Source organism: Pieris rapae, chromosome 22 (genome assembly GCF_905147795.1).
Source record: "Pieris rapae chromosome 22, ilPieRapa1.1, whole genome shotgun sequence".
NCBI lineage: Eukaryota > Metazoa > Arthropoda > Insecta > Lepidoptera > Pieridae > Pieris > Pieris rapae.
In genome coordinates, this window is record NC_059530.1 from 5,815,182 (window position 1) to 5,829,885 (window position 14,704).

The 14,704-nt window shown below is 32.9% G+C and overlaps 1 protein-coding gene across 1 annotated transcript; it reads left to right on the forward strand.

The window, feature by feature from the left end:
• The first annotated feature begins 10,198 nt into the window (after positions 1-10,198).
• On the forward strand, positions 10,199-13,779 carry LOC110997983. Its single transcript, XM_045633207.1, has 5 exons — positions 10,199-10,312; positions 11,361-11,451; positions 12,068-12,127; positions 12,234-12,365; positions 13,682-13,779. Exons 1-5 carry the CDS (start codon positions 10,224-10,226, stop codon positions 13,688-13,690), a joined length of 381 nt encoding a protein of 126 aa, XP_045489163.1. The 5' UTR covers positions 10,199-10,223; the 3' UTR covers positions 13,691-13,779.
• The last annotated feature ends 925 nt before the right edge of the window (positions 13,780-14,704 follow it).

Sequence of the window (14,704 nt, forward strand, 5' to 3'; positions counted from 1 at the left end):
ATTAGAGGTTAGAAATCCACCAATCATATTGAGCATAGACAAAAGATCAATGACATTGACACTTGTCACAGTAACAGCTAACTAGTGTTGCCAGAGCAAGTAAATAAAAACTACCACTAATTACGTTCCATAACACGCAGATTTAGTTTACAAGAATGGAGGATCAGTTTCAACTATTGTTTGATAAAATGAAGAATGAAATCTTGAACCAAACAATAGAATTGAAAGATTCGATAACAAATAATATAATGGAGAGATTAGACGAAAAACTTCAACCTATTATAACAGAAAATAGAAACTTAAAAATAAAAGTAGAAAATCTCGAAAAGGAAGTAGAAAGTTTAAAAAGAGGAAAGAAGCAAAACAATTTGATAATGTTTGGAGTAAATGAAGGCGAAAGGTCTACACAAGAATTAATACAAAATACAATACATATTTTCAAAACTGACCTTGACATACAATTACAAGAACATGAGATAAACAAAATATATCGTCTAGGAAAGGGAAAGTCTTCTGGAAAACCAAGACCAATTCTGATTTCCTTTACGAGCGAATGGAAGAAGAATGAAGTTATGGGAAAGAAGAAAAACTTCAAAAATGTATATGTTACAGAAGACTACACAAAGGAAGTAATAGAGAAAAGGAAAACGTTGCAGGCGCAGCTAAAAGAGGAGAGAGAAAAGGGAAATATCGCGTACCTGAAATTTGACAAACTAGTAGTAAAAGGAAAAAATACTAACATAAATAAGGAAAAGCGCAAAAGAGAAACATCATCATCCCCACAAAACAATGCTCAACCAAGGAAACAACAAACTCTAATGCCGCCGATTAACAATAGACCAAATGCTTTCGACGTAATGAGGATTAGAGCTAATTCTCTTTCGTCTCTTCCCGCTAAGACAACAACTAACAAAGAATAACAATTAACTGTCGGTAAACGGAAAAATAAACAGCTCAACATGAACCAACATAAAATAACAAAACAAAATACTTCCCCAAGCCGACTGGTCATCGTGGGGAAAAATGACCACGACCCTCTAAAGGAAAAAAAAAAAAAATAACACTAACATGAAAAACAAAGTAAATGACATCCACATAGCAACTATTAAATAGAACAGAGTGGAAATCTTTAGAGGAGGCCTATGTCGAAAGACAAGCTGAAATGTAGAAACGACCGTTTACCGATACCTGATTTATGAAAAGAAAAGAAACTGTTAAAAGTTATAAACGTATTTGTAAGAAAAATTACTGTAAAAATAAGTTCAGCAATAAAGGCTATTTTATTTATTTTATTTATTTATTTTATTATATCATTTTATTAGACCAGGCCAGTATGCCATAATCTAGCTCATACAAATACAACGTTTTAAATTAGGCAGACATGGGCAGGATATCCCACGATCTTTAAAATGTTGAAAATTCGAGCGAACCGTAAGACTTTTTAATTTAACTAAAAAGAGTTTTTTTCATTTATTTTTGATCAAATTTATTTGTCAAAACAAATCACTTGAGGCTTCATTATTAATAAACGTCACGGTTCATAGAATATAAATATTTTTTATAAAATGGAGGAATCGGTAACATTCAACGAAAATTGCATTGTTCATTTTATTTCAAGTGCGGATGGCGGGACTCGTACCAGAATTATTTACAACGTAACACCACATGCACTTTATTTTTTTGTTTCAAAAACCATTCCCTCGTGCAGGGATTAATGTAGCAAATAATTTAAGCGTACTCGCCCGTACTCTGAGTCGGTAATTAAGAGTTAACATAAACCTATTTGCTGGCGTAATTATTCTCGGAATACCCTGTATGCGACTAGATATTCTTAATTGTTATAAGTGCTTCATACGGACGCGAAATATCTGCGCTCGCCAATGTTTCGGATATTAATTATATTATTATTATTATTTATTTCTCTTTTCTTGGGGTCCTTCAAGAAAAGAGCGTACCAATTCTTAAAAGGCTGGCAACACACTCGCGAGCCCTCTGGCAATGAGAGTGTCCATGGGCAGCGGTATCACTTAACATCAGTTGAGCCCCCTGACCGTTTGCCCCCGGTTCTATAAAAAAAAATTAGCTAATTACAATACAATTCACGATGTAGACAGTGTTGTGAGGCAGTGTTGCCAGTTCAGAGAATTTCCGTCTAGATTTAGGGTTTTTTTTTATATTACAGGAGGCAGACGAGCAGGAGGCTCACAGTGACACCGCCGCCCATGGACACTCGCACTGCCAGAAGGCTCGCAAGCGCGCTGCCGGGTTTTAATTATTTACGTTCATGGTTTTGAAACTAAATTGATTTACGAACACATCGTAAGACTGAGATCTATGTGATTAACCTTACTAATTTTAAATTCGTTTAAGCTGTCAATGAACGATGTGTTTCATTTGTAACAGTCTAGAATAGTATGAAATTAAAGTGGGCTTATTATTATTATTATTTATGAAGAACTGCTGAATGTTTTGCATGTTCGCGCATTGCTTCCTGCTCCACCGAATTGGAAAACATTATTGTGTTACTATTTTCGGGACAATTTGACGTATAAAACATAAGACTCACTTTTACTTGATATCCGAAACATTGAAAACCTTCTCAGCATCTTAACTGGATCGGGAAAGCTTACAAATATTTTAGTGTTTTTGGGAGATTGGTTTAGGGACATCTTTAGTAACATTGACAACAGAACTACGGAATAAAATTAAGTTTTTTTTACCTGGATTTAAATAATAAACGAAATTTAGGAGATATACTCGTATATAATACCATTACCCATTAAATGTCGGTTAAAAAAAACATTCCAGACCAATCAGGTGAACACAACAAGTATTTATTTCGCTTAGATAGGTTTTCTATTCAATAAGGACAATGGACTGAAAACATTTTATCGAACTGAATTCTTGCATTCACGGAAATCAGCATCGCTACTATGAATTATGTAAAGCTTGTTTCGTAAAAGAAATATTGTTATCTCTCATTCTTAGATTATTTTTATTTTGTGTGTTTCTGTGTGTGTATTTTAATAGTAATAAATGTGTATGTGTGTGCGTATGTGTATGTGTATGTGTATGTGTATGTGTATGTGTATGTGTATGTCTATGTCTTAAGTTCATAATTAAAATAATTCTAGCTTAGACCCAGAAATTTATGTAAGGATCATGGATGGAGAGTGCTCCAATAAATACCTGTAGCTGAGTTTCATCATTAGTCGTCCAGGCAGATTACGAAATTTCTACCCTGCAGCACCAATATTTGGAAAAACAGGATCCTTTAAGAAAAGGGCGTACTAATTCTTAAAAGGACCCGAGCCTTCTGGCAATTTGAGTGTTCACGAGTATCAGATGCGCCTCTGTTATAAAAAATCGTATAAAATATAGGCAATGTAGTCTTCGTGAATACCTGATCAGCTGATTTATAGGTTTGCTATAGAATATCAAAAGCCTTTTCTTATTAGTATCATTTATTAATTCGTAACTTATGAGTCGTAATTGTTCTATAGGATGCTGGTATTTTCTCAAAATACCATGATTTGTATATGCTTACATAATTATATTTTATTATGCCGGGATTTGAACTCAGGTCCTCTGTGCCACATGGTAAGCGTGCAGCAATAGAAATGGAACAAGTACTCTCTTTTGGTACGCGTACAAAAATCATAAGGGTTTTCAATGTTACCTTAATCAAAAGTCAGAAAGTCAGCAATATAGTATTTCTTATGTTTATTTACATGTGAGGATTTTATTACAATAAGGACCTTTGCTTGGCATAGCTTGCGAAAGCGCTTGGTTTATTATAGTTATTTTTAAAATTTTTAATCTTATAAATAGATACATAGAGCAGTGCTGGCACAGGTTCGATCCCCGGCTATGCAACAATTTTTATATGCGCATTTATCAGTCGCTCGCACGATGAAGGAAAACACGGTGAGAAAACTGACATGTATTACACCCAATAAGTCGACAGCGTGTGTCAGGCACAGGAGGCCGATCACCTAATTGCCTATTAGATTGAAAATGTTCATGAAACAGATTTAGATATATGAGGCCAAGACCTAAAGGTCGCGCCTCTGATTTATTTTTAAGTAGATACATTTCTTATTTATATTTGCTTTGTCTTCACGTTGCAAAGGAGTTTAATTGATAAACCATAAATAATACTTTCAGAAGACAACACTTAAAAATAAATTTAGTTTACAATAGTGTCTAATACATAGATATTAAAATTCTGAGTTCAAAACTAAAGTCCTGGGATGTTACTGTGATTATGAAGAATAGCAGTGAAATGTAATTTCCTCTATGTCAGCACCACCGTACTGCGTCTAACGTATCGACTTGGCTTTGAATCTAGAAATATTATGCAGTTCTTATATTTTTATTTCGGTGTGAATAGAACCTTCGCGCACTAACCTCCTTGGTTGGTCTTGTTAGTCTAGATAGAAAACAATGACAAGCGTTGCCTAGCAACAGTTTAATTGGCGGGAAATATATTACTTTTTTCGTAGTTTATTTATTTCACTTGTATTGCTTTAACACAACATTTGGACCAAAAGTTATCTTTTAAAATCGTAATATAAGTTAAAACAAGATATTAAAAAAGCAGCTATTTTTTCATCAAACGTAATTGTAAATTCCTATATTAAATGTGAAATATCGTTTCTGTTTTACTTTCGAAGTTTAGTTAAGAATCATTTGCGTCTACTTGTCTATGAAACTTTTGAATGATACAAATACGAATCATTCTATATTTAGGTAGCGTTATTGGAGCGTATTTGCACAAATCGCGGAAAAACTACCCCATTTCAAAAAGACGAAAGTTCTGTTTCATCAAGACAATGCCCGGTGTCACAAATCAATGAAAACGATGGCAACATTCTATGATCGCATTGAATTTCTTCCGCATCCACCGTGTTCTCCAGATTTTGCCCCACTGTTCTCAGACCTGGAAAATACTCGTTGCACATGTTGCACAGATGAACAGGTAATCGCTGCAACTGATTGTGTCTAAAAATTGTAAGACCGCTATAATATTTGTATCGCTGTCGTATTGAAGAATCAAATTAAATTCTATAAAACTAAGATTTTCTATGTTAGCTTACGAACTTTGAAATGTTATTGAAATTAACGATAGCGCAATTCGAATACGAAATCATTACCAATTGAACTTTGGCATACTGTCTAGATATAAATTTTTAGACTTATATTTTTTTAATATAATACGAGAGAGACGCCCAAAAAGGGCAGTCATCGCCATAGATACCCAGTTTTAGTGGCGTTGCCGGCTTTTGAGGGAGGAGTAAACTCGAATTTTGAACATTTGGAGCTCGTATCTCTCAGGGAAGACCTCCATTGGGCGTCGATTCCACAGTTCGCTAGTTCGCAAAAGAAAATGCCTTGTGATATGATATAATAGTATGAAACGGACTGTGGAACTTGCTTCGAGATAGGTTTTACAGAACAGGGGGCAACCAGGCAGGAGACTCATCTGATGTTGTATGAATGTTCGAAAACACGTCTAAAGGACTGGCTTATGAACACGCCCTATGCTGTGTTAGCGCTGCTTCTGAGAGTATATAATTACACACTTTATTCATTCACTCATATACTCACTCACACATTTGCACCCACACAAATAAATTAAGGTTAAATAATGTAATTATTATTTTTTTTACTTATAAGGGTTTCCAAATCTTACACCTAGGAATGAAAATGTATTTAAAAGGAATAAACACTTTTTTATTATTATTATTTTTGAAATCACCTTTGACACGTCGCCTACATTACCCTTATCCATTCCGCGAAAAGACCTAGAATCTTGAAACCTTAAGTTTATAAGGCGCCAGATTGAAACGCATTCAGGTGACATGGAAATGATTTCAATCGGGCGCTGACTCAGCATAAAATACGCCTCCAATTGACATCTTTCCATTTGAAAGCCAAGAAAATATCATTGAGCTTAATTCTATAGACTGCAAGCGAAATCTTAGCGGGAAAATGAGTTTCAAAATGGATTCCATTAGGTACATGTTTGAATAAAGATTAAATATAGTTTTACTTTATGAATTGTTACAGATTAAACGTTTTGATTTACGTAAAAGCATTACACATTATTAATAATATAAATAATATAATATTACCTTTAATAAGACCCTTTAGGTCTTGGCCTCAGATTTCTGTATATTTCATGATCATTTGTCAATCTAATAGGCAAGTATGTATATTATTACTTTTCACTTTTATTCGTTATGGAAAAAGGATATGTGCAAGCATCAGGCCCTGAGGTCGTTTTTATCAATTGATATTCATAAGTTGAAAATAAGTGCGTGCGTACAAAGTACACATGTCAGAAGTGAAACTTCTTTGTAAATTAATTATTACTAAGGTAAAAGCCCCGATAGATGATTATGTATCAGTATATGATCACTCTATGTATTTGTATCTTTATTTACACCGTTTACACACCGTATACGTGCTAGTGATAATATAATTAAATAAAAAAATTCCAGCTACTCACAAGACGTTATCCGACAGAATTTCCACCTAAAGTTCTAATATTTAACTACTAAACGAAAATCAATTAATAGCGTGTATTTAATCTGGATCTCCCTACCTCACTCACTCTCAATAGGTCTAAATAGCTCTATCCCTTTTCTTTAAAAAAAACGCTGCACATATTCGTGACGTTTCATCCGTAAAAAATTTTACTTCAAAAAGTAATCAGACTGTTACATCATTATAATTAGGCCTCAATTAAAAAAAGTAATGAATGAAATGACGCAAAAATATTCATACTGCCACGATGGTTCTCTTCCTGTAAATAGAGTACATTATACTGGCTTCTCGTCATTAACTCTCTCTGTAAGCTGGGTGACATAATGTCTTCGCAAATCCTCGGACTTGCAAGTTTGATTAGACTTCGTACTCGTAAATGTTTACGATCTCTAGATCCTTGATTTTATAACTTACCTACTGACAATTAAACGAAACATTTCACTGTAGCTAGTTTTACTAAAAATATTTTTAATACTATTAATTAAGATTTGTTTTTATTTGGATTGAATAAACACAAAACCTACTGGACCGATGTGTTCAGGAAACTTCTGAGGTTCTGGAAGGAGCTGGGTATTTCTTAGTTACCCAGGAATTTACGAACAACAGACCAAATGAGCGTCTTAGTGCGGAAATTGAAGCGACTGGTATAACTGTATTTTAAAAATTCTTTCACCAATTCAACATTATGTCCTAGTAACATATACAGTTACTACAGACTAGTATGCCAATCGCTGTTTGCCTGTAGTCTTGGAAAAAAATCGACAGCAGCGCCCTCCTTCACCACGATAATACTTCTGCGTACTCCGCAAAACAGACTGTTGAATATTTGACTATGGCAGGTGTTGAGATAATGAGTCATCCGCCATACAGTCCTGACCTGGCGCCCTACGACTTTCATTTTTCCCAAGAACTGAAGATATGAGTTTTATCTTCGGTTCTTGGGAAAAATAAAAAGATATTCGCTTTAGGAACCCTGGAGTTGCGGTGAAAGCGTACGAAAACATTAAATGTTGACTGTAGCTAACTTCAGGGTGTCGGTTTTTTGAGGTGTGCGCGTGCATTGTAAAAATTTACTTTTATAATTTTGCGAAAAAAAACCAGATTGCGTTAGACCCAGTAACTCGAGGGCTTGCGTCAGGCACCTCTATCAGGTAACTCTATCTATCTATCGTACAAACTGATCTAACTGAAATTATCATGATGTGTCCTTTTTTTTACTATATAATAATATTTTTAATTATAAAAATAGACAATTAATAAGTCTATTTATTATATATGTATTTATTACTTTGTCTATCCCATTTTTTATGTCTAAGTTATTGTACATATTTGCACATTATGCACTTTTTGGGTTTAACTTATTGTTGGTTTCTTCTTCTTGATTATTTTATTTGTACTGTATTTCTTGCAACGAAGTGTAAATACGTAAATATAATTCATAAATCTCACTTCACAAGGACTCCCTAATGTGGGAAATAAATACACTTTGTCACAACCAATTTGACATGAATGTTTTTATTTTTTTTAAAAAAACGTAGCCGCTAAAAGCATTGTATACTTTTTATAGCAAAAAAGCCCTATTCAAGTATCAAGTGACCTGTTTGCAAATTTATCGGTGCTTTGGTTTGAAGTTATGTAGGCATGGTTGAGCGGTCACTAAGCACGACTCACTGAATAGTTCCCTCGATAACTCGTTCGTCAAAAATGTTTGAAGCCTAAATGTCATAGACTAAGACCAATTATTATTTACGAAACTCGGTTATGTATCGTATACCTACAGATTACAACATAAATTACCAGCAAATCGATAAATGTATTTAATGTGACTAAAAAATTCTTAAAAAAATATTTAAATAACTCAGGTATCTTTTACTAATAATGGCTTTGTTTGTTCCTTCATATTAAATATATATTTTAATCTACCAATCAATCAATCTTACAACTGTGCTTTGTAAAACTGTGCTTTATGTTTCTGTTTCAATGTGTATTCCATTTTGGCTTTTGTGTGTAATGTAATTGTTTAGATATTGTTTATTGTGATTAGCTGTAGGAATACTTAAATAAAAATAAATAGTTTATATATGCTTGTGAATTTTAGGTATAATATTGGTGCAACATGATTATGTTTAAAATCAAGTCCATCTGACATCAAACGTGTCAATCTGACGCATTCAAACTAAAATTGTATGAAAATGACAGTTCGACAATTTTTTATACAAATTAAGTTTTCGAGTTTCTACATACACTGCGGTTAAGGCATCTTGTCTAAGCCTTCCCTCCTTTATGCTCTTTTTTCATAGACAATTTGTAAAGCGCAATTAAAGTTTTGCCTATGTCATAAGACAGAAAAATAATACATGTCAAAATATTTTTTACTTTCCAAGGAAGCAAATGGTTTATAAGAACGAAGTGGATTTCAATCTTTAGATAAAATATACGCATTATTATAGTCAAATTAGCATCAATTGAAGGAGGAATAATTTCTCGTTTGCCTAACAATGCATTAATTTGATCGAACCAAGGAAATTACTAGTAATTTAATTGTTTTTCTGGTAAAAATAATAAAATAAACTAAAATACGTTTATTTTAGAACATAAGATCATCAAGGTATCACTAAATTAAAAATTAACTAAACTCGAACCTGTAAGCTTCCCTACTCATTGGCGAAGAAGACAGAGGGTTTGGGCCAAGAGAAAAAGCCGGCGTAAAAAACTCTCGGTACTCTTATAAAAAAAGCAAATCATCAAAAATAGGTTTACGTTCAGTAAATATAAAGTATATCTAATACTAAAAAGTTGTATTTAACGCGATTTAAATCGATAAAAACTGTTTTGTACATGCCCTTGCCCGAGTTTCTAGATCGGCGAATGAACTCGTTATGAACTCATCTTCGGATGAACGAAGCTTACGGACCACTGACCACTTTCAAAGGGCGATATGGTCTGTGCTTATTAATAATTTTATTATAGATGCCATTTAGATTCATATTAAAAATAAATGTTTATGTAAAACATACTATTTATAGGTTACAGTTATTTCTATACAACGCGTTTGACATACGCTGTGTATGTAAAATCTTTATATTATCCTATTTTCGCGCGTAAAGTTATCATTTCGAGATTTTAATATGTTTTGGTAAAGCGGTCCCTAAATATCTGTCTGTCAATTCGAAGATCTCAAAACAGGCCCAACTTTCTCCTCCACGGAAATTTGGCCTAGCTTCGTAGTGTAAGGAATTAAAAATCGAAAAAAGCGCGAACCATTAATCCATATGTCAAAATACAATTCGTGTTTGACATGTGGGAGGGCTCAGCACTTCTTTTATACACAGATACTTTAATATACGTAAAGTAAATCATGTAGGTAATTTATTTGTGTTTCTGACCGTTAGTTTTAAACCGATAATAACTTTTACAGTTAAATGTTTTGACTAAATAATTACTTTCTTAGAATAATAATCGAATATAGAAATTATGTCAAAATGTTGCCATTTTGTCCTAATTAATTTTACTCTTTGATTTGACATTTTACTTCAAAAAAACACTGACGTTTTACATACGAATTAGTATGTAGGTTATTTTTAACTCTTTTTGTTTTACATATTTTTTACAATTGTTTTATATTTTACGTTTTAATTGTTTTATATTTTACGTTTTTATATATTTATAAAATGGATGATGAAGATGAGGTTTCCAAGAGTGTGTATGAAGGGGGACATTGGGTTTGGAATGAGGAGGCAGAGGAATTACAATTTATTAGGTTAGTTTGTATAGAGTCTGTTGGCCTTGTGGACCATGGTTAGCAGTGAGGTCCTGCGTTTTAAGTATGGCTACTCACTAAAGGAGTTTTATTTATATGTGTAAAAATCAGTCACATGTATTATGAATGGAAACTACATGAGGCATTACATTCATTAAATATGTAGGGCTGGTACAACTTATCAAATCTAAATAAAATTATCAGTTTTTCTCCGAGTAAACAAAAGCTAATGGCGCTGCAGCTCGTGATCTGTTTGTTTTTTGAAGTTGTACTTCTTTTGGCGCGTTAGGGAAAAATGAGAGTAAATTTTTACGATGCGCGCGCACATCGTCACAAAAAACCGACAACCTGAAAGTTAGCTATGGTCAACATTTTATTTTTTGATATTTAAATTAACGTTTTTTTAGATTTTACTAGATTATAATGCCTTTATGATGATTAGACTAATCTGTTATAAAGAAAACTATATTTTACCGAATTCAAGCTATGTATTATAAACTTATAATTATTTAACATAATTTTCAATTTTTCCGACGTTTTGCGTACTTTACCGTGACTGAATACAAAAGGTGTGAAATGTCAAAAAGCAACACATCTGTAGAAATTATGTTAAATAATTATAGGTTTATAATAATACATAGCTTCAATCCGGTAAAAAAGTGTTTTCTTTATATGTGTAAAAGCTATGTTAATAAAAGACAATACTAATGCGTTAAAATAAAACTTTCAATGTATTAAATACCTTTTTTCTATTGCTAGTGTCGTTTTTTCTACAAACGCACAATAAATTTTTTAAAAGGATTTTTAAATTACTAAGCCAAAGAAGTATAACTTCTAACCCGTGCACATAAGTACACACACTTTTTTTCTCATTTCTTTTTAATAGATAGGCGTCAAATAGAACAGGTCGAATACATATTTAGTTTATCGAGAAATTGTTAACAACTCTTCGCAATGTATTGCCCATATGTTTGTTTAGAACAACTAAGCCGGGAATTCTTAAAAAATATAAAAATGCATTATAAATGAATTAATGTTTTTTTTACAGCGACTTGAAGTTAGTAGAAGAAAGCTTCGAACTGTTACCAACTTCTGTAGCCAATGTGGAATTCAAAGATGACATCGATTTATTGGAACAGGTTTTGTATGGTTTAAGTCAAAACAGAACACGTCTTTAGCAAGAATATATAAAAATTGTCTTTGACGTAGCCACCGAAAGCAGAGTAGAGATGAAATTTTTTTTTAATTCCTGCTAATTTCCCAACTATGTTGTCGTCGATGGTATTGGTACACCGGATGATTTCGCAATACTACCAATTTTTTAAACAACTTTTTGTATAAAATTTACAGAAAACTCTAGGAAGATGCATCTTAACCTATTGTTGATTATTTCTGTCTCTATTTTTTTTATAGAACAAACGGGCAGGAGGCTCACTTGATGTTAAGTGATACCGCCGCCCATGACCACTCTCAATGCCAGAGGGTTCGCGAGGGCGTTGCCGGCCGTTTATCACTGTTACTTTTATTCCCATAGCTTGTCCAGTGTTACAACTGTCGTATCCATACATTGGACAGTCGGTCAGGACATGCAACACCTCTTCAGATGTATTTCTACAGGGACAGGCAACACTATGTCTAACTCTGAACCTAGGAGTTGCATTATTACAACGAGATACTTAATTTAACTTTTGGCACAATAATTTGTCATATATAAAATGTTTTGAATATGAATGAAACTAATGTCATATTTTTCAGCAAAAGTTCCGAAAATATCTACAAAGAAAAACAGAAGCAATCGATTTCGTTACGCTTCAGGTGTGTACACATCCTTTTCTAATTAATGCTAAAAATATAATTCTTACATAGTATACCATAGAAAACGTATAATTATATACCATACTAAAGCCTTTGTTTTATGAAGGATGTGAAAGACGTTGTACTTTTCACTGCACCAATAGCAGTAATGTCTTCATCCCTGATTAAAATGCTACATCATTGCACAACTGAACGGTTCTTGAGAGCATTGATTTTATACACCCAGTACTATTTACAGGTAAGCTTACATAAATAGGCACTTATCTGTCGCGCCAGAAAATTTTAAACAATGGGTAGTAGATTCAGGAACCAAACTTAGTTCTATACCACGAGTTATATTTCGATTCCACATTTGACATTAGCTACTGTAATTTTGTAAAATAATGATACCACATATAATAGTGTAGTGATGTAGACAAAAATTGATAAGCAATCGCGATTTATGTTTATTTAATATTGGTGTGCCAATTAAAGACTAAATTATTGATTTTTATTTAAATAAATACATAATTATTCTTAATAATTATTTATTAATTAGTAAGCGCTGCTTAATTGTATAAAAAGTTAACATGTTTGTTATTTATTACTGAAAAAGTAATGAAATTAATAAAATTAATCGTCTTAACTTAATTATCCGTTCAGAAATATTTAATTTCCTGATATACATAGTTTCTATTAAAGTAGTAGTTGTTTAGATATTGATAATGATTGATACTGAAATTGTCAAATCTTGAATCGAATTAAAAGTTTTAATACAGTTCTGTATGTCAAAAAATGTTGCTTTGACTTACGGGAGTTTTTGGCTCTTAATGTTAAATAAATTCACGCTCTGATTAGTATAAAATAAATAATGCACTTTTAGACTAACATAAGAAATACGAAGAGATAAAAAAATTGGTATATAAGTATCAGCATGAGTCTGTCTGCAGCACCTATCAGTCAGCATTTTTATGGGTATCTGATTTGTTCAGACTTAATTTTTAAGCTGTAATATTTCTCAATCTCTTTGATAATTCTATTTTTACATTCATACAGTGCCACATACTTTTCCGTGTTACGTAAAGGCGTCATGGATATTATTATTGCTAGTTAATAAAAATTACGTAACATAAGGGGAATAATTTAAACTCATGCAGGCAAACTTAATAATTTATTGAAATGTCTTAACAAAACAATGTATATTATCTCAAAAATACATTTCTAGGATTAAATAAATGTGACACAAACTTAGTAACAACTGATATGATAGGTTTTGATACCTATACTATGAATATAATATCTTTTAAGATAACTAGCAATTAGAACCGTTTGATAAAATATAATATAAATAATAATTAATAAATAAATAAACTTACATTTAAAATTACCATTGTTCTAATAATGAAAAGAATAAAAATGAATACATTTAAGTTGGATTTTTATTAGATGTTGGTAGATAGCAAACTATTTTTTGTACGCACCAAAATAGCGTCAACTTGGTACGAACATCAGCCGTCAGTCAAGAAAAGTATGTGGCTCCATACATTTATAGAATTAATTCAAACCAGATTTCAGATGAAATGAGTCATCGTACGTTGGAATTAGAAACGAAAATTCGGACTGAGAACAGCGATAAAATCGAAATGAAATACCGAGAAGACCTAGAAGATTTACGACTTTTAGTCGCAAAGGAATATTGCATCATTATTTTAGGTACACTTACGATTAAGCAATTGAGTCAAAAGCAGTGTTGGCCTAGTGCCTTCAGCGTGCGACTCTCATATCTGAGGTCGTAGGTTCGATCTCCGGCTGTGCACCAATGTACTTTCTTTCTATGTACGCATTTAACATTTGCTCGTACAGTGAAGGAAAACATCGTGAGGAAACCGACATGTCTTAGACCCAAAAAGTCGACGACGTGTGTCAGGCACTGGAGGCTGATCACCTAGTAGCCTACCCTCACTAGCCTATTAGATTATCTGAGGCCAAGACCTAAGGAGGTTGTAGCGCCACTGATTTATTTATTTTTATATTTGTTACGTTTCTCTTCTCTCATATTCTACTAAGAAATAGCGGAACTCAGTTTGTTCGTTAGTTCACCACTTCATAAATTGGACAAGCGATATTGTATTTTTCTAGGTTATTATTATTTGCCCCAGAAATTTATTTGTATCATCCAACCTCGGAAACTGATATATGTTTTAAGGTGAAGGAAGCCTAGCGAAATATCACCACATGGGCGTGGCTAAAACAGGTTCACTGTCAAAAAAGGATGCAGTCTTATTTGAGACACTTGTAAGGTTTTCTATACAAATCGTCTGGATCGCCCTCGGGAGGATTTGCTACAATCAAATTGGTATTAAGATTGGTACTATACTGATATAATAAAATTTGGGAAGGACACAATCATACTTCAAATGCGTTTATCTCAGCAACTGGACTTAAAAAGAAAATAATATTTGTATGTTGTACAGTCCACAGCATAAGTGATAGCCTGTGTTCGGTCTACATATCAAAAAGACCTCCTGATAGTCTTGCGAACGGATGGCGTAGTTTTGCTCTTTCACGAATTTTGTCAACGTTTTTGACATTCATAAG